The 21,942-nt window shown below is 36.8% G+C and overlaps 1 protein-coding gene across 3 annotated transcripts in view; it reads right to left on the reverse strand.

Annotated features, from left to right (window-relative positions):
- PIGU (phosphatidylinositol glycan anchor biosynthesis class U) overlaps window positions 1-21,942 on the reverse strand; it is a 104,528-nt gene that overhangs the window by 41,040 nt on the left and 41,546 nt on the right. For all 3 annotated transcript variants that reach the window (XM_056811774.1, XM_056811776.1, XM_056811775.1), the window contains exons 6-7: window positions 21,665-21,765; window positions 2,036-2,133 (exon numbers count right to left, since the gene is read on the reverse strand). In XM_056811774.1, the coding sequence (XP_056667752.1) occupies window positions 2,036-2,133; window positions 21,665-21,765 (199 nt within the window). The remainder of the gene's footprint in view (window positions 1-2,035; window positions 2,134-21,664; window positions 21,766-21,942) is intronic.

Consider the following 21,942-nt stretch of genomic DNA (forward strand, 5'->3'; position numbering starts at 1 on the left):
AATATGAGAAAGGTAAAAGAGGGAGAAAAAGGATTTTGTTAATTTTTAAAAAATAAATATTTTTATTAGGCAACATTTCTCCCCAGCTACAGACTAGAAAAAAAAATGATTCAAGAGGCTTTTTAAACTCCAAATGAAACTTATGATTAATGGCAGGGGATACCAAAAAAACTGCAGCATCTTACAATTATTCAGCACTTTACAGTAACCTTTTCTCCTTTACTAATCCATATATCAGGCTAGTTTGTCCTTTTGACACGTGACTGGCTTATTTTCTTTTCCCCACCCTAGGCCTAAAATATCTGACAAAATGTTAGACTTTAAAAGGCCTTAATGTTAGTTGATTCCTCTATACCCTATTTTACAGACACAGAAAATGAGACCAAGATCATAAAACAAATCAGTAGCTGAGCTGGGAGTAAAATACAGGTCTCTTGAATCCCAATCCAGAGTTCTGTCTACTCTACTACACTCTTTCCTCCAAAGTTGAAAATAGTCTTTCTGTTTCCTTATTTGAGAAGAAATAGGTACGGCTAGGAGTAGAGGCTTGAGTAGAGCTTAATTATAGGTTTCAGTCACAAAGTGGTCTTCACACACATGCAGAATCTCCTTCACTAAAAGCCTTCAAACCTGAAGGGACAGACTGAACTGCCAAAAGTCAAAGGATGACTAAATCCATTAAATTATAAATATATGTATGGGTGGAGTGGGTGGATTGTGTGTGTGTAGAGGTGAGGAGGGGGAGTGAGAGAAAAAAAGATAGAGAGCTTCATTATTTATTAACAGAAATTATTTATACAAGTTTCAGTGCTTATCCCTTAATTCCTGGACACTCTAAAGAATTGTTATCCAATGATAACATTAGAATAGTTCACATTTCTATATGCACTTCAGTTAAAAAAGCACTTTCTTCCCATCATCCTGTAAAGCATGTGGTACAAGTTTTACAGATAAAAAAAAAAGGTGCAAGTAGAGGAAGTGACATGCCAAAGACAACCTAGTCAGTAAGAGACATGGCAGAGACTTGAACTCAAATCTTCTGGCCCCATATGGATAGACTGGTATTCTCATAATGCTATATCTCATATGTATACAGCTATTTGTTTGTTATCTCCCCAATCACACTAGGAGCTGCTAGAGAGCAAGAGGCTCTGTTCCCAACAATTAGCATACTGCTTGGCACATTAATACATATTTGCTGATTTGACTTGACTCTTACTACAGTGATAGACAACCTTTTGGGCTTGGTGTATCAAAATTTGCCAAAAAACTGAGCATAACTCAGGTGGTTGTCACTTTGAGAAAAAACCCATAATTTCTCTATATTTATAGTTTAGGTAACAAAAATGACAATTGTATATAGAACTGTATTTAATAAACCAAAAACTAATTATTTAACTTACTTGTTTAGTGACTTTCTTTGTTCATCTGATAGTTGGTTTCTTTTGTTGGTCTTGATGTTAACTTGTGTGGGGTGCTGTGAACTAAGATAAGTGAAGGGGGAGGGGGAATTCTTTAACTATCTGGCCTATTAGTGACTTCTTTGTTGCTGAATTTCATTGGCTAAATCTTCAATTGAAGGTTGGTATTTTGTACACTTCAAGCTCAAGCAAATGCTATTAACTTCATCTGTCAATGTATCCTTTGTTGGTTTTGATATTATTTAATGCTGAGAATAAGGTCTCACAAAAGTATGTAGAGGGAAAAATTGTGAGTAAAGCCATTGCTATATTTTTCAGGGTGCTGGGCTGGGGCATGGCCACAGCCACGGCTATGGGTGCATGGCTCCCCAGGTGGGTCCCAAGATATGCTGAGCCCGCATGTGGTTGTGTGTCAATGAAAATGGCTACATGTGTCAGTGCTGACATGCATGTCATAGGTTCGCCATCACAGGACTAGCCTTACTGACACACTATATTATATGGTCACGATCCTAGGGAACTCATGAGTAGCACCAAACATTTCCAGAAAGACTTAAATATATACGTTATTATCCTTAAATTAAGCTATTGCTTTTAGCCAGTCAAGAGTTTACCTGGAGAAGATACAGCAGCCCTGGTACAAACAAGGTGAGTGGATACAAAGACTGGTATGTTGCTAAGGCCAGAAAAATGGCACTAAGAAAAGCACTACCTGTAAGAAGGAAATAAATGTGGTGAGTGATCCACCCTCACAGATCAAAATTAGACTTAACAAGCATTTCCCAACATGGAATTTCCCATTATTGTTCAAATAATCTGCTACCAAACAAATGTCTTTTTGTCAGCAAGTAGTTCTTCAAACATAGATAGGACAGTGGAGTTGGTTTGATTTCAAATAAGAGAAAAAAACGAGATAAACCCATACTTATCCCCTTTAATAGCTCAAAATCCCGCAGGTACATTCCTTGTGAAATGTGTTAAAAGAAGACCAAATGTTGGTGGTTCCATAAATTTCAATGCACTAGCATATGTTAAAGAGAGATTTTTGGACTATTACCTTCTTATTGTTCTGAAGTTAACAATCAGCAACAAAAGCAAGCAATCAAATGAACAGATAACATTATGCAGAAAATCTTTAGTATTTACGAAGTACCAAAAGAATGAACATATATGTATATATGTGTGTATATATTTGTATATACATATATACACATATATACACCAATAAAATGATTATTTGTTCTCTTCTAGGTCTGTTTTGAAATTCTTTCCTTCTCTCCCTCTCAGGTAGCTCAATCAATCAATAAGTATTTATTAAGGCCTACTGAGTATCATGCTCTATTCTAAGCACAGGAGATATAAAAACAAAAACAAATCAGTCTTTGCTCTCAACGCCTTTGTAATGAGCCAGGTGAGACTACATCTACATAAATTTGTCATATTCATAATCTGTCAGGTGTGACAACATATACATACAAACAAACAAATACATACAAAATAAACAAAAGGTAAATTTATGGGAGAAGGGAGGGCCCTAACAGCTGGGAGAAGTCAGAAAAGGCTTCCCTTGGAAGTTGATCCCTAAGCAGTTTTGAAGGAAATAGACTAAGGAGATTGAGATAAGCATACACTCCTGGCACAGGGAACAGCCAATGCAAAAGCACAGAGACAGGACTGGGAATGCTATGTAGGAGGATCATTAAGACCAGTTTAACTAGTTTGTAGAGTACAGGAAGTGGAGTGATATATAATAGGCTGGAAGGCAAGTTGGGGTCAGGATGGGAAGGACTTTAAAAGCCAAACAAAGGAGTTTATGTGGGATCCTAGGGGCAACAGTGAGACACTGGAGTTTATTGAATAAGGAAGTGACATTATCGTTACCTGTATGTTAAGAAAATAATTTTGGAAGCCAAATGGAAGAAAAATTAAGAAGAGAAGAACTTAAAAGGCCAATCAGAGATTACTGTAGTAGTCCCAGGCAAGAAAGGATAAGGATATGTACTAGTGTGCTGGCTATATGAGTAGAGAAAACAGAATGAGAGTATGATATGTTATTAAAGCAGAAATGACAAAATTTAGTAGCTAATTAGATATGTGGAGTGGAGGCTGAGGAATTAAGGATAAAACCAAGGATGTAAACTGGGTAACTAGAAGAATAGTAGTGACCTCATCAGAAATATGAAAATTCAAAAGAGGGATAGGTTTGGGGGAAAAAGATTAAGAACTCACCATGAGAGGCCACAGAGTTTTTCTAGCAGTTTTATTGAATAGTGACTCCATTCCCCATTGTCTCTAAAGCATGGGATTGTCAAACACTAACCATTCTTTTATACACACTGACTTCTAATTCTTATATTTCACTGATTAACTTCCCTACTGTTTTTTAGTACTGAAATAAATCTGATTCTGTCTTTTTTTAATTGATTCTATTAATGATAAATTGATTTTGTCCTGTAACTGCTGAATTCTTTGAATTTAATTCAGAAATTCAGCAGGCCTGAAATAAGTTAAGTTTAGAAATTCAGTTATCCAGTTAATCATTTTTCTATTCTTGTGCCAAAGAAATCTGTTACCTTTAAAGGATGCTGGTGGACACCAGGGAGTATGGCCTGGTACCTTTATACCACCACTAAGCTATCCTTCAAGGATGTCTGATTTGTCATCCAAAGAAATATGATTTGCTCTCTCTGTCCTTGATAATGCAGCTAAACTCAAATAATGAACATTTCTTAGTCACAGGAGAGAAGAAGGGGTTTGCCCTAATGCCCAATTTCCATCCGATTATATTTTCTTCCACTTACAATACTAGTCTTCCTATTTCCTGTAGACCCAAAAACTATAAAAAACAGAGCTATACCCTTCATTCACAGTCTTAGGTTTGTTGGAGAAACTGAAATCCTATTTGTTGGTAAACTGGCACTTTACTAATAAACTGAATGTAATCAGATCTTTATCCCTCAGTTTACCTTAATTTCAACTGCAAAAGAACCAAGGAGTTTTTATAATTCTTGTATGATAGTACTTTTTAAATCTGGTAATGCTAGTTCCTATTACCAGTTTTTATTATTATAGTGATATTTTTGTCTCTCTTTTAATTTATGGATTTTATTATAGCTTAATCTAATTCAATAAAATAATCAAATAAGATTTTGGTTGACATCACATTATATCTGAAGATTAGTTAGAAAAGTATTCATGTTTTTATTACATTTATTTGTCATAGTCATGATAAAGGCATACCCCTCCATTTATTTAGTTATTCCTTGATTTATATCAGTGATCTTCACATTATCTTCATCTATACTCTCATATATCTTGATGAAGTCCAAGTAGCTGACCTAGTTTATTATAATTAAGTATATCTCTCTATTAGATTCTCTTGATTCTTAGTGAGTGTATATCAGCTACATATGCTACTGACTTTGTCTCAAAGATGAAATACAATAATACAGCTCCCCAACTTGTTTGCATAAGTAGAAGGAAATACCACATAAAATATCTGGCTTTTTCAATGTTCTGGTTAGTATTGCTGATTTTTCCTGTCTTTTTCTTTTTTTCTCTTCTTTTCTTTTTAAAACCCTTGTGCTTTGTCCTAGAATCGATTTTAGGGCAGAAGAATGGTAACAGCTAGGCAATGGAAGTAAGTGACTTGCCTAGAATCACATATCTAAGAAGTGACTGAGGCCAGATTTGAGCCTGGAAAAAAAAGATGAAAAAAAAAATTCTTCTCCTTTCAGGAGAGGTGGGAATCTATGGATGCTGTAAGATGTGGCTAATGTTTTGCTGATTTTTCTTAATTTATTGTTTTTCTCTTTCTTACAAAGGAATCTTTGCTAGATATCTGGTCATGTTTATTTATAAATACATGCGTTATAAAACTAAAGTCACATATGTGACAAGGAAATCACTTTAAAAAGACTGATATATATTAATTTAAGGTCGCCAAGGAATTCAGCTATGTAATTCCTAAATGAAAACTCAAATCAGCAGTCAATCTTTTATGGAGTTTAATTACAACAGGAGGAAGAAAGGAATTAGAGATAGAGAGAGAGAAAAGGGAGAGAAGGGAATAGGGCTTAAATGCCCCTTCTGTTTAGGCTGGGCCAAAAGGCCCAAGTCCTTAGATAGCTGGGGCAAATAAAAGAGATCAGTCCCTATTACTCACATGACCAAAATGGAGAAACAGTCTCAGAGGCCCCCACCTTCAGCTTCCTTCAGAGCAAGCTTCTCAGAGCACACTCCAACCACTCAGACAAACTCCTCTACCCCCCCCCCCCCCCCCCCGAGTCTTCAGACCCCTCTATCTTCCAGGAAACCATCCAAATTCCCTCCCCTCAGCTCTCACATCTACCAATCACCATCCATCAATTTCCCTGTGCCAATGGAGGCTCTAGCTTAACCCAGGACCGCCCAGAGCTCTCTGGCTTTGCACATGTCTGTTGAAGGTCATATTTTCAAATAATTAAATCTTTGATCCTTTGCTACAGCCCTTCCTAAATCCTGTTAACCTGAGTAGGGTAGAGATTGGAATAATTAAATTTTGATCTATGCTGCAGCCCTTCCTCAATCCTGTTAGGACTGAGTAGGGTGGAGATTGATTCCAAGTATCTCCATTGTATCAATTCTAAAATCAATCATGACTCAAAGAAATTCCTGTTCTATGCTTAAGCATAGGTCAAAGTCCTTTCCATTGTTCAGCAAAAGGTTTCTGTCCTAAAGTAATCTTAAGAAGGGAGGAGGAGGAAACTCTCATGCCAATGGGGTTCACATTCCAATAGCCAAGACCCACTATCAATAGGAAATTTTTCAAGTATGAAATTTCCCAATGGTGAAATTTCCAACATTTATAAGTCTAAGAAATTTTAAGGTTTACACATATTATATTTAAATGGGGTTACAAAGGTGACAATCTCCATATAGGGTTTTGCAAAAGCTTGAAATAGTTTTAAATTGCACACTAATGCTTTTGGAACCATGTATTAGTAATGATATCTGACATTTTACAATGCTTCAAGATTTGCAAAGTTCTTTCCTCAAAACAACACTGAGAAGTATATAGTACAAGAATTATTATCATCACTTTATTCTAGAGATAAGGAAGGTCACATTTTTAAAAGATAAATGACTTGACTATGATTATATAGCTAGGAGGTAGCTAAGCTATGCTGTGAACCAATGTCTCCTGGACTGCAGGGTCAATACTCTATCTACAATGCCATGTCATCTTCCTATCTTGAAATTCTATTATTATGATCCAGTTCCAATTAAAAAATTTTTTCCTCAATTACAAGTAAACAAAAACTTTCAACAGTCTTAAGAAGCTCTTCCTCCTTCTCCCTCCCCTCCTTGAGAAGCAATTTGATTTAGATGGCACATGAGCAGTTATACAAAATATCTGCACATTAGCCAAGCTACCAAAAAAAAAAATGCAGACCAAAAAAACCCCAAGAATAATAAAGAAAGTTTAAAAAGTATTCTTCAATCTGCATTCAGATTCCATCAGTTCTTTCTCTGGACATGGTTAGCATTTTTCATCATAAGACCTTTGGAACTGTTTTGGATCACTGTATCTCTAAGAATAGCTGAAACCGTTAATCATTACACAATATTGCTATTACTATAGCCAATGTTCTTCTGGTTCTGCTCATTTCACTATGCATCAGTTCATGTAACTCTCTTCAGGTTTTTCTGAAAGTATCCTGATCATCATTTCTTATATCACCATAGTATGTGATTCAGCTTTTTAATATCATAGCAACTGCTTAAAATTTCTTAGACTAATTTTTTCTAGTTTTGGAGGAGAACTGCAAGAACCCATCATTATTTATGACCATTTGCAACAACCTATCCTTCTCAACACACATAGACTTTAAAATAATGAGGGGCAGCTAGGTGGCTCAGTAGATTGAGAAACAGAGAGGTCCTACATTCAAATCTGGCCTTAGACACTTCCCAGCTGCGTGACCCTTGACAAATCACTTAACCCCCATTGCCTAGCTCTTATCGCTCTTCTGCTTTGACACCAATACACATTATTGATTCTAAGACTGAAGGTAAGAGTTTTTTTTTTAATTAAAGTGAATTAATTTTAACTAAGAATTTCACAAATTTATTTTGAAGCAACTACCAATTTTATAGAAACTGGCTTGATTTAAAGTTGATAACCCACAAAAAAATATTTATTTCTATAAACCATCACCAAGAATCAATAGAAACTGATAAATACCCTCTATAATAGCAATAAACTATGTCAAATATTTAATCATTAGATAAACCAAAACACCTGTACAAAGATATCTTGATTAGTGCTTCAGCAGACCATGTATAGGGTTCTCTATATGCTAAGTAATCCCTGGGCTCTTGGGCCCAGAATATACAGTATGGAGCAGCATTGGTCATCAATTGTGCAACCCAGACTGCTGACAAATAGGATGATGTCTATAGTTGGATTTCTGAAATGAATAATTTCCTTAATTTATAATTAAAAAATGGATTTTTCCCCTTGCTGTTTCTGATAACTATATATACACACCTCACTATTCCTTCCATTAATTTTGGTTAATTTTCTGGATTTTTTTTTTCTTCCAGCTACAAAGGTAAACAGATGGAATAGGTAGTCCAATAGAAATTTATAAAGTGAAAACATTTGAAAATACCTCAGGAAGAAGAAAAGATTTCTTAATTACAAGAGATAAAGAGTCTTAAATTTTGAATAATTCGATCCTTGAGAGTAATAATAGGGCATAGAAACCAAAATGGTAACTGACTTTTATTAGGAAGCCATTGGAAAGTAGAGGGTGAAGGAAGTAGATGGCCACTGAAATTACTACAGGTTAAGAACAACTCCTTGTCAGTTGAAATGGCCTTTTATATTGATTGGTTCTTATTACAATGTCAATTATCCATAGATGATCAATAAATATAACAATAATATGTTCTCTTCTAGACAACTCAATGATCACTAGCAGAGGCCACCACACACATGTCTGTGACCATGGGCCAGGGCCCACCTCATAGTAACATCAGAACAACTTGGAGATAAGCTCCCAACAATATTCCTAAATGAAGGATGCCCTGATTATCAGTTAACCAATAAACATTTATTAAATGCCTTCTATGTGGCTGGCACTATGCAAAGAGCTAGGGATAGATACAAAGGCAAAAAAATGAAACAATCTCAGCTCCTAAGGAACTTATAGTCTTATCTTAGAGCCTATGAACTCAATTTGTTTTTAAAAGTAAAAAATTAAATATATAAGATTATAAGAGAAACCAATTATGTTGAAATAATTATAAACATTTTTTTAAAACAAATCCATGGGTCAGCTGGGTGGCACAGTGGATAAAGCTGATGTCAGGACCTGGGCTCAAATCTGGCCTCAAATGCTACCCAGCTATGTGACTCTTGGCAAGTCATTTAACCTCATTTGACTAGTCCTTGCCCTTCTGACCTAGAGTTATTACTAGGACAGAAGATAAGAGTTAAAAAAATAAATAAAAATAAAAACAAAGCTATGGATCCCAGATTCAGGACCTGAGTCCTAGAGGCAATAGCTTCCTATTGGAATTCCTTTGTAATTTACTGCACTGGGGAAGGAAATGGTTAGATCTGCGCAAAAGGTGACATAAAACTGCCTAGGGTTTTGCAGCTCACATGTGTGCTTGTGTGCTCACACATTATGCATAGTAGAAGAAGCTTGGAGAAAGGTTCTCCAAACTCTAATCTCTCCATTTAAAACTGATAAAGAATTTAGTCTGATTTTGTCCTGGGAGGAACATAGGGAATAAAAAGAAACATTGCAGTCCCTGACCTAAAACTATATTACAAAGCAGCAGTCATCAAAACAATTTGGTACTGGCTAAGAAACAGAAAGGAAGATCAGTGGAATAGACTGGGGGAAAGCGACCTCAGCAAGACAGTATACGATAAACCCAAAGATCCCAGCTTTTGGGACAAAAATCCACTATTCGATAAAAACTGCTGGGAAAATTGGAAGACAGTGTGGGAGAGACTAGGAATAGATCAACACCTCACACCCTACACCAAGATAAATTCAAAATGGGTGAGTGACTTAAACATAAAGAAGGAAACCATAAGTAAATTGGGTAAACATAGAATAGTATACATGTCAGACCTTTGGGAGGGGAAAGACTTTAAAACCAAGCAAGATATAGAAAGAATCACAAAATGTAAAATAAATAATTTTGACTACATCAAACTAAAAAGCTTTTGTACAAACAAAACCAATATAACTAAAATCAGAAGGGAAACAACAAATTGGGAAAAAATCTTCATAGAAACCTCTGACAAAGGTTTAATTACTCATATTTATAATGAGCTAAATCAATTGTACAAAAAATCAAGCCATTCTCCAATTGATAAATGGGCAAGGGAAATGGATAGGCAGTTCTCAGATAAAGAAATCAAAACTATTAACAAGCACATGAAGAAGTGTTCTACATCTCTTATAATCAGAGAGATGCAAATCAAAACAACTCTGAGGTATCACCTCACACCTAGCAGATTGGCTAACATAACAGCAAAGGAAAGTAATGAATGCTGGAGGGGATGTGGCAAAGTAGGGACATTAATTCATTGCTGGTGGAGCTGTGAACTGATCCAACCATTCTGGAGGGCAATTTGGAACTATGCCCAAAGGGCGACAAAAGAATATCTACCCTTTGACCCAGCCATAGCACTGCTGGGTCTGTACCCCAAAGAGATAATGGACACAAAGACTTGTACAAAAATATTCATAGCTGCGCTCTTTGTGGTGGCCCAAAACTGGAAAACGAGGGGATGCCCATCAATTGGGGAATGGCTGAACAAACTGTGGTATATGTTGGTGATGGAATACTATTGTGCTAAAAGGAATAATAAAGTGGAGAAGTTCCATGGAGACTGGAACAACCTCCAGGAAGTGATGCAGAGCGAGAGGAGCAGAACCAGGAGAACATTGTACACAGAGACTAATACACTGTGGTATAATCGAACGTAATGGACTTCTCCATTAGTGGCGGTGTAATGTCCCTGAACAACTTGCAGGGATCCAGGAGAAAAAAACACCATTCATAAGCAAAGGATAAACTATGGGAGTGGAAACACGGAGAAAAAGCAACTGCCTGAATACAGAAGTTGAGGGGACATGACAGAGGATAGACTCTAAATGAACACTCTAATGCAAATACTATCAACAAAGCAATGGGTTCAAATCAAGAAAACATCTAATGCCCAGTGGACTTACGCGTTGGCTATGGGGGGTGGGGGGGGGGAGGAAAAGAAAATTATCTATGTCTTTAACGAATAATGCTTGGAAATGATCAAATAAAATATATTAAAAAAAAAAGAAACATAAATTTAGTTTTGCTCTAATCATAGGCATTTACAATGATTTGTCTCAGGAAAAACATCTTTTCTTGACCCTCTGACAGACTAAGTAGCCAAATACTGCAGAATGAACTAGAAAAATATGTGTCGCTTATAGCTGAAGTAATTAATTATCTGGCCTAGGTAATTCCCCTTTTTTGGACATAATACATATATAATTAGTATGAGTCTTGCAGATTCAAAACACCTAGAATTTTGAAACGAAATCAGAAAGTATTACCTTCTGAAATGAAACTGAGAATAATCAATTGAGTGGATATGATTAGAGAAGAGTAGACATCTCCCAAGGAAGAAACTTACTCAAAATGATTTGTGTTGACGAGAAGACTAGGGGTGGTGCCTAATCAGTGAGGGAAGCCACAGGAGTTCCATGTGCTCAATGATTTGCTAATGGTCCATGAAAGTTGAGCTCTGATTCAGAGAAACATGAGAAGATGCATATGAAATGATGCAAAGCAAAAGAAATGAAATAAAATAAGGAGAACAATACACATAATGCCAAAAGGTAAATGAACTGAGATTAATTGCAATTTCATTCCTAGAAAACAAATGGCAAAACATATTTCCTTTATTTGGCATAGAGGTGAGGAAGTATGGGAGAGAGATGTTGCATATATTGTCAGACATTCATTTTGTCAGGAAGATAGCAAAATAGAAATATATGAACTGATAAAGAGTAAAATGAAGAGAACCCGAGGAACAATTTCTACAAAAAGAACAATATTTTGAGCCAACACTGAAAGTCCTAAGAACTCTGATCAACACAATGACCAACTATAACTATAAAAGATTGCTGATGAAGCATGTTGCTCATCTCCTGACAAAGGTAATGGACTGAGAATACAAACTGAGACATAGTTTTTCTTTGACATGCCCAATGTAAGAATTCTTTTTTGCTTGACTATACATGCTTGTAAATGGGTTTGGTTTTGTTTGCTTTTGCTTTTGCAATGGGGGTGGAGGTAAGAGGGAAAGAATGCAAATCTTCATGAAAATTTAACATTGAATTTTAAAGAGGAAACTATTTTTTTCATTTTCTTTTTTTTCATTTTCTTTTTAATTTTATAGTATTTTATTTGATCATTTCCATGCATTTTTCATTAAAGACAAAGATCATTTTCTTTTCCTCCCTCCCACCCCCCGTGGCCGACGTGTGATTCCACTGGTATCATATGTGTTCTTGACTTGAACCCATTGCCATGTTGTTAGTATTTGCATCAGAGTGTTCGCTCCGAGTCTTTCCTCTGTCATGTCCCCTCAGCCATTGTAGTCAGGCAGTTGCTTTTCCTTGGTGTTTCTATTCCCTCAGTTTGTCCTCTGCTTTTGGATAGTGTTTTTTTTCTCCTTGATCCCTGCAGATTGTGCAGGGACATTACACCACCACTAATGGAGAAGTCCATTACGTTCGATGATACCACAGTGTGTTTGTCTCTGTGTACAATGTTCTCCTGGTTCTGCTCCTCTCGCTCTGCATCACTTCCTGGAGGTTGTTCCAGTTCACATGGAAATCCTCCACTTTATTATTCCTTTGAGCACAATAATATTCCATCACCAACATATACCACAATTTGTTCAGCCATTCCCCAATTGATGGGCATCCCCTCATTTTCCAATTTTTGGCCACCACAAAGAGCGCAGCTATGAATATTTTTGTACAAGTCTTTTTGTCCATTATCTCTTTGGGGTACAGACCCAGCAGTGCTATGGCTGGATCAAAGGGTAGACATTTAAAGAGGAAACTATTAAACTGGACAATTATGGGGGGAGGGGGAACAAAGGTAATGTTCATCTGATTTTAAGGTGGTCAAATAGAGGGTCCAGAACTAATGAACTGGCTCTGCATTACATCTGGCGACAGTTAGATTTCTTTTCTAAAAATGTTTTAAGAGAAACATTAGATAACCTAGAATCTACATGAGGAAATTAGCCAAGATAATGAGGGGAAAAAACATACCACAAGATGACTAGATGAAAGAAATGAATGTTTTGCCCAAAGCACCTTAGATTTAGGGGAGATATAATCACCTTTTAATTAGACAAAGACTGTCACATGAAAGAAATTAAATTTGCTCAGCTTGGCCTCAGATGGCAGATGAGAGAGAATGGGTGAAATTAAAAGGGGCAGACTTCAGCTCAACATAATAATTACAGAAATACAACAACAAAATGGGCTAAGTTCTTGTGGGCATTCAAGAAAAAGTCAGAAGATTCCTTTTGAGGGATGCTATAAAGGAGATTCATCTTCAGGGAGAGAGTAACTATATGATCTGTTTTGTGTTTACACAGGAGTAAATGGACAGCACTATAGAAAAATGTAAATCTTTAATAGTAGTAAAAAATGAAAATCAAAACACCTTTAAGATATAATACATCTGACCAAACTAAAATAAATTAAAATAGGACAAACTCATATTGAAAGGATTATGAATACATATACATTTGCAGATAGTGGGGACAGTTAACCACCAGTCCAACCTTTCCAGAGAATAGCATGGAGACATAGAACAAGAAGTACAAAGAGTTGTGTGTGGCTTTGGTTGGATCTAATAATTGCACATCTGGAATAATACTGTAGGAAAATAATCCAAACAAAATCTAAACAGATGTGCATAGTACCTTTATTTATAGTGGCAAAAACCTGAAATATCTTTTCAAAGGCTACCATTCCACATGATCTCATCTATTTTTGTCTATTCTAGCACTCTGCACTAAATAATTTCCTTTCTTTCTTTCCTTTCTGTCTCTTTTTCTACCTGGTCCTTCCTCACCTGCTACAAACTCCAAGTCCCACCAAAAGCTACCCATCCCCTGTCCTCTGGAATACTTGCTCAATAAGCAATAAATTTCATCTTAAATATATATTTCCCCCCATTCCTTCCATTATCTAGCTCTCATTAAGACTTGGCTACTTCCTGATGACAGTTTCATTAGCTTTCCCTTCCAGAACTAGTTGCACTTTCACTCATACTCACTGAATCATTGGTCATGGTAAGGAACTCAAAACAATCCTTTCCTTGTTTCTTACTGTTATTTCCAGACTTTCCCTCTACCACCATTACAACATCTCCTTTGAGGTTCATTCAATCAATATTTATCACCCAATCAAGATTCTAATACCTGTTATCTTCTGTCCTCTGGGATATTCTCCTTCCTCAATGATTTCAGTATCTGGCTCAGAATCTTTCTCTCTTCCCAAACCCCTGCCCTCAAAGTAGGAGACTTTAATATATTGATTCCCCAGCAAACACCTTGACTTCCTAGTTCCCCAACTTACTCATATTCCATGACCTATTACTTTATCCTACCTCAACAACACACAAAGATGGTCACACCCTTAATCTTGCCATTACCCACACATGTACTACCTCCATGTTCATAAACTCTGAAATTCTCTTCTCTGTTAACAATCCATCAGTTTTCCATCTGCCATACAATATCAAACCCTGTTTTTCCTCTTTCATTCCTATGTCATATAAAGAGGTCTTCTTCTTGCCAAGGAGAACTCTACCCCCACCCCCAAGCATAAGTGACACATTCATATCCCACAATTTCTAACAGATTGCTTGCTCTATCATCCCCATTTTCTTTCTTAAAAAATTTAATTGATTTAGAATATTTTCCCATGGTTATGATTCTTGTTCTTTCCCTTCCCTCCTCCCACCCCCCTCCTGTAGCCAACGAGCAATTCCACTGGGTTTTACATGTGTCACTGATCAAGAAGAATTTCCATATTATTAATATTTGCAATAGAGTGATCATTTACAATCTACATCCCCAATCATATCCCATTTAACCATGTGATCAGGCAAATGTTTTTCTTCTGTGTTTCTACCCCCACAGTTCTTCCTCTGGATGTGGATAGCGTTCTTTCTCAAAAGCCCCTCACAATTATCCTGGGTCATTGCATTGCTTCTAGTAGAGAAATCCATTACATTCGATTGTACCACAGCATATCAGTCTGTGTATAATGTTCTCCCAGTTCTGCTCCTTTCATTCTGCATCAATTCCTGGAGGTTGTTCCAGTTCATATGGAATTGCTCCACTTTATTATTCCTTTTAGCACAATAGTATTCAATCACCATCAGATACCACAATCTGTTCAGCCATTCCCTAACTGAAGGGCATCCCCTCATTTTCCAATTTTTTGCCACCACAAAGAGCGCAGCTATGAATATTTTGATACAAGTCTTTTCCCCATGACCTCTTTGGGGTAAAAAACCAGCAGTGCTATGGCTGGATCAAAAGGCAGGCAGTCTTTTGGGCATAGTTCCAAATTGCCCTCCAGAATGGTTAGATCACTTCACAACTCCACCAGCAATGCATTAATGTCCCAATTTTGCCACATCCCCTCCAACATTCATTACTTTATTTTGCTGTCATGTTAGCCAATGTGCTAAGTGTGAGGTGGTACCTCAGAGTTGTTCTGATTTGCATCTCTCTCATTATCAGAGATTCAGAACACTTTTTCATGTGCTTATTAATAGTTTTGATTTCTTTAACTGAAAATAACCTATTCATGTCCCTTTCCCATTTATCAATTGGGGAATGGCTTGATTTTTTGTACAATTGATTTAGTTCCTTATAAATTTGAATAATTTGACCTTTGTCAGAGGTTTATATTATATTATAAAGATTTTTTTCCCAATTAGAAGGAAAGCAACAAATTTATAAAGAACCAAACCAATTGTACAAAAAATCAAGCCATTCTCCAATTGATAAATGGGCAAGGGACATGAACAGGCAGTTCTCAGCCAAAGAAATCAAAACTATTAATAAGCACATGAAAAAGTGCTCTACTATGCCCAAAGGTCGACAAAAGAATATCTACCCTTTGACCCAGCCATAGCACTGCTGGGTCTGTACCCCAAAGAGATAATGGACAAAAAGACTTGTACAAAAATATTCATAGCTGCGCTCTTTGTGGTGGCCCAAAACTGGAAAACGAGGGGATGCCCATCAATTGGGGAATGGCTGAACAAACTGTGGTATATGTTGGTGATGGAGTACTATTGTGCTAAAAGGAATAATAAAGTGGAGGAGTTCCATGGAGACTGGAACAACCTCCAGGAAGTGATGCAGAGCGAGAGGAGCAGAACCAGGAGAACATTGTACACAGAGACTAATACACTGTGGTATAATCGAACGTAATGGACTTCTCCATTAGTGGCGGTGTAATGTCCCTGAACAACTTGCAGGGATCCAGGAGAAAAAAACACCATTCATAAGCAAAGGATAAACTATGGGAGTGGAAACACGGAGAAAAAGCAACTGCCTGAATACAGAGGTTGAGGGGACATGACAGAGGACAGACTCTAAATGAACACTCTAGTGCAAATACTATCAACAAAGCAATGGGTTCAAATCAAGAAAACATCTAATGCCCAGTGGACTTACGCGTTGGCTATGGGGGGTGGGGGGGAGGAAAAGAAAATGATCTTTAACGAATAATGCTTGGAAATGATCAAATAAAATATATTTTTAAAAAAAAGTGCTCTATATCTCTTATAATCAGAATCAAATCAAAACAACTCTGAGGTATCACCTCACACCTAGCAGATTGGCTAACATGACAGCTATGGAAAGAAATGAATGCTGGAGGGGATGCGGCAAAGTAGGGACACTAATTCATTGCTGGTGGAGTAGTGAATTGATCCAACCATTCTGGAGGGCAATTTGGAACTATGCCCAAAGAGTGCTAAAAGACTATCTGCCCTTTTATCCAGCCATAGCACTGCTGAGTTTGTACCCCAAAGAGATAATAAAGAAAAATACATGTACAAAAGTATTCATAGCTGCGCTCTTTGTGGTGGCAAAAAATTGGAAAATGAGGGGATACCCTTCAATTGGGGAATGGCTGAACAGATTGTGGTATATGTTGGTGATGGAATACTACTGTGCTCAAAGGAATAATAAAGTGGAGGAATTCCATGGGGACTGGAATGACCTCCAGGAATTGATGCTGAGTGAGAGGAGCAGAACAAGGAGAACATTGTACACAGAGACTGATACACTGTAGTACAATCAAATGTAATGGACTTCTCCATGAGTGACAATGCAGTGATCCTGAACAACGTGGAGAGATCTATGAGAAAAACCACTATTCCTATTCAGAGGAAAAACTGTGGGAGTAGAAACACAGAAGAAACACAACTGCTTGAATACATGGGTCGAGGGGATATGATTAGAGAGTGTAAAGGATAATTTTAGCGTTGTGACCTAAACTATATTAACTATTTGGTCGCCATGGATATCCCAAATAAAACAATACCCAAGTCAGCTGGAAATTTATGGTGATTTAATTAGTGTAGTGGAAAGAAATTAAGAAGAAGGGAGAATGAAAGGGTGTAGAATTTCTCCCACCTGGCTTGTGCCAGGGGGAAGATTAGAGGCTCTAGGAAGGTAAGGTTTTGGAGAGTAAAGGAGGAAGGAATCAGCCTGAACTCCAAGAGGGCTCAGCCAAGATGCCTGAACCTGAATTAGCTCAAGGGCAAACTCACCGCCAAAACCCAGACAAATTGCTGCCACCATGCCAAGATGTCGGAACGCTTAGCATGCTGCCAGCCAGAGCTGCCTCTCCAGGGAAAAAGAGCAAAGAGAGGAAGTCACGTGCCCTATATAGACAGTTTTATGTCACTTTCCTGCGTCTCATCTGTACCAATGTTAGCTTAAGCTTAGCTTGACTTAGGACAGCCCAGGGGTCTGTCAGCTGTTTTTGCACATGTCTGTTGAAGGCCATCTTCTTAGATACTTAATCGTTGAGTATGGGTGCAGACATTCCTGACCTTGTTAAACTAAGTAGGGTGGAGAAATGTAGAATTCCCAAAGACCTGATGCTATTAGACCAAGTATCTCCATTGTTACAAATCAGGAAATAGCTAAATCAAATCTTCTAAAGTATGGTCTGAGTAGGGTGGAGTAGTTTTAAAATTCACAGGAGGTAGATTCGAAATGAACATCCTAATGCAAACACCAAAAACATGGAAATAGGTTCTGATCCAGGACACAAATAATACCCAATGAAACTGCACATCGGCTGTGGGAAGAGTGAGGAGAGGGGAGGGAAGGGAAGGAAATAATGTGATTATTGTAACCAAGGAATAATGTTCTAAATTGACTAAATAAATTAATTAAAAACAAAAAAGGGATGCAACAAATTGGGAAAAAATCTTTATAATATTCTCATTTTCCTAAGTATCTTTGGTTTCTCCATATCTACTGACCGCTTCCCTATTGCCTACAGATATGCCCATGTCACCCACATCCTCAAAAACTCTCATTTGATCCATCCCCACTAATTCTCATCCCATATCTCTCCTGCCTTTTGTGGTTAACTTCCTTGAGAAGGGCAGCTACAATAGGTGCCTCTACTTCTCTCCTGTCTCATACCTCTCCACAGCCTAGCTTCTTTTCTCACTATACAACTGAAACTGTTCTCTCCAAAGTTGATCTCCGTGATCATTTAATTGCCAAATTTAATGCCTTTTTCTCAGTCTTTACCCTATTTAACATCTCTGCAGGCTTAAGCACTGACCATCACCCTCTCCTCCTTGATACTCCCTTTCTAGATTTTTTGGTTGCTATTCTCACTTGGTTCTCTTCCTAACTCTCTGATTTTTGCAAGATCCTCAACCAAGTCAAATCTACTAACTGTGAGTTTACCACAGGGGTTTAACCTGGGCCTCTGGTCTTTTTCCTCTATTGTATTTATTTGATGATCGCATCAGCTCCCCCCAGATTGTTATCATGTCTATACTGGTAATTCTCAAATCTACTCATCCAGTCCTAAACTTTCAGCTGACCTCAAGTCTTACATCTCCTGCTGCCTGTTAAAAATTTCAAATTGAAGTCCTACAGACATCTTAAACTCATATGTCCAAAAACAAACTCATTACTTTTCCCCACACATATCACATCCCTCCTAAAAATGTACCACAGTAATGAAAGGGCTAACATTGAGACATATACTACATTGAGACATATGTGCATATATACAGTGAACATAAAACACTAAAACATAGTGAATATTAGAGAGCAAATTTTTCTGTGAATACTCACTAATGAAGGTTGTTTAAAAATTGAGATATAAACAATTTAAAGAAACTGAATTCTTCATTAGTATTTATTTTTTTAGATTTTAGTGTTACATGAAGCTACCTCCAAAACCCTTTATAAAGGGGCTACATGAGACTATCTTAGCTAACTGACTGCTATGAGGAAGACAGGATGAAAAAGAAAGCAATAGCAAGTATTGAATATTTATCTGCAAAGATCCAATTTAGACTGTAAGCAACCTGGTCTGCAGAGCAAAAAATTCTCAGCACTTAGCTGCTGATACAGTGCAGTCATTCCACTGAGAACAATACCTTCAAAAAGGCAGAGACTGATTTCTGCATGTCTTAAGCCAGTGTTTGCCAATATTCATCCACAAAATTGTGACTTTCAGAGGTCTTGGGCTTTTTAAAACCAACAGTTTATTGATTTTTTGTTTTGTTTTATTTTATGGGCTCCTCCTCTTCCCCGCCTTTCTCTACATCTTGTTCTATCCACCTCTGAGTTCTGTCCTTTCTTTCCATCTAGTCCGCACCTTCTAACTCTCAGAAAACTAGTTAGAGAGGTCAAAGTAGTCTGAAATAAAGAATCTACATTAAGAAATATTGACATAGGCATAGGTAGCTGCACTTAGTATAAAAGACTGTGGGTATAGGACTAAGAAAATCTTGAATCACCAGTCTCTAGTAACAACCAAAGAGGCTCTGGACTCCCCTATGCTGTCTGCACAATGCTGGTTTGTCTACGCCTATGCGATTCTTTGCCAAACAAAGCATAATGTAATATAAAATAAACCAGATATATGTGCAAATGACCTGATTGTGACATTACTATCATACTAGAGAATGTCCTTCAAACTGAGTATTCTTGGAGACAGCTGTTTTATCAACAGACATCAAACTCATTAATAAAGATTCCACCTAAATGATCTGTGACTATCTTACTATAGAGTGCTCCTTAGAGAAAGTATAGGAATCTTTCCAGTTAGTTCTTTTTGGGGGAAGAAAAATGCCTAAAGCAAAAATGGAGTTCCATCTATGCATGAATGAATGGAGCAATGCAATGCTACAGAAGATAACAATAGCAACAACAACCAAGTCAGAACCTCCAAATGCTTGATTTTTCCTTGAAGAAAAACAAAGCTTAGGTCTCACTTGCCTCATAGGAATATCATACCTTAGAAGACAGGAAAGCAAAAGCACACAGTACCTACCTACCTACCTACCACATGAGCAAAGTAGCACATGAAATGAAAACCTGGCTAGCCCAAGAAGCTATAGTATCAAGCTAATCAAAACACACAGTTTCTGACAGATTTCATTTTTTACAGATCATCTCAACATGAATTTTTTTAATAGTATGACATGAGTCTCACCCAAGAAAGAGTCCTGTGCCTCGAATGATGCTGAATAAAATAAAAGATGATAATATTTCAACAAAGAACAACCAGTGGCACTGAAAATAATGGGATCAGAACAAAGAGGTCTCAGTCTTTTAGGGAGATGATTACTGCTCTCACTGTAGAAGCAGGGGTTCATGTTTGGCCTTCATGTTTGGCCTTCATGTTTCCTTCCAAATATGAAATTCAATGATACTTTTAAGAAAACCTATGGGGCACTGGCTTTGGATTTTTCATCCTTTTAATCAAAACAAATTTAAAATGTCTGAGGGGTCAAAAGTTATTCAGGTAGAAAGAGACATGCATATATATATATTTTTTTTAATCACTGTAAATATCCTTTTTCCAAGGATAATCTTTCCATGGATTTTTTTTTATCCTTAACTTCTGTCTTAGTATCAATTCTAAGCCAGAAGAGTGGCAAGGGTTAAGTGATTTTCCCAGGACCACATAGCCAAAAAGTATCTGAGGCCAGTTTTGTAGCTAGGATCTCTCATCTCCAAACCTGGCTCTCTATCCATTGAGCCACCTCCCATTGACTGTAAAGGATCAAGTAAAGGATACAGAATGGCAAAATGTCTTGCTTTTTTTTTTTTCCATTAGACCCACTGAACATGGAAATCACAAGATGACTCCTGTATGCATAGTCTATCTTTGGGCACAGCCATTTTCAAGATCACATTTCCAAATGCCAGAAATAATTTCTTTCCCTTAGAATGGATATTAATGTAATATTACAAAGAATATGAAATGACTGCCTTGAAACAAGTCAGGAACAAACAAAAATTCAGCCAGCTATATACTTAGCAATACATATGGCCTAATACTATAGACCTTTTTGTGTCAAACAACACTGAAAAGAAACATTTCAAAAGATAGACATTTATCATAATGTGCATAGGCTGGTTGTTTGGCTCAGACAACTTTAAGTATTAAAAATCCCAGTTCAAATTGCTTACCATCTCTGGGAGGAGAGAGGGAAAGGAGGAAAAAAGATAATTTGAATTTTATAATTGGTAAATGTATGTTGGAAATTGTTATTGTATATAATTTGGAAAATAAAATGCATGTATTTTTAAAAGAAGATTTTTTAAAAAATATTAAAATGAACCAGTAGATAATTCATTGAAACAAAGAAAAGGACCAATATTTGTCTGCCAACTTTACCATCATTACTGCAAAAGTCTATACAAAATAATACCTATGAGAAATTAACTAACTGGAACCCTGCAAAAATTATTTGTATACGTTTTTACCTAATTTAATTATGAAAGCCCTAATATTATACAGTTATTTATCAAAATATATCAACTTTCATGTCCAAGATGTTAAGAAAACTGATATATAATACTAACCATAATAATTCACATTTTACAGCTTTTGAAATCCATACTCTTAGGACCTTACCTTTTACTGTAGCCAAAATGAAGAAAGCAATGATGGTGTTGTTTATGGCACAAGTGGACTTAGCAACACAAGATAACACTGTGTAGGGATTTAAAAGATAGCTGGGAAAGAACACATAAATACACACTCAGCATAATAATCATTGCCAACCACAAGCATTATCCAGTCTTGACGTTTCACCAGATTCACACAAAGCATATTTAATAAGACTGCAACTTTCTCAGAAATGTTACATCCCCAGGCAAAGGAACTATTATTTCACTAGCTCCCTCAGACAC

This window comes from Monodelphis domestica, chromosome 1, assembly GCF_027887165.1.
Source record: "Monodelphis domestica isolate mMonDom1 chromosome 1, mMonDom1.pri, whole genome shotgun sequence".
Classification (NCBI taxonomy): domain Eukaryota; kingdom Metazoa; phylum Chordata; class Mammalia; order Didelphimorphia; family Didelphidae; genus Monodelphis; species Monodelphis domestica.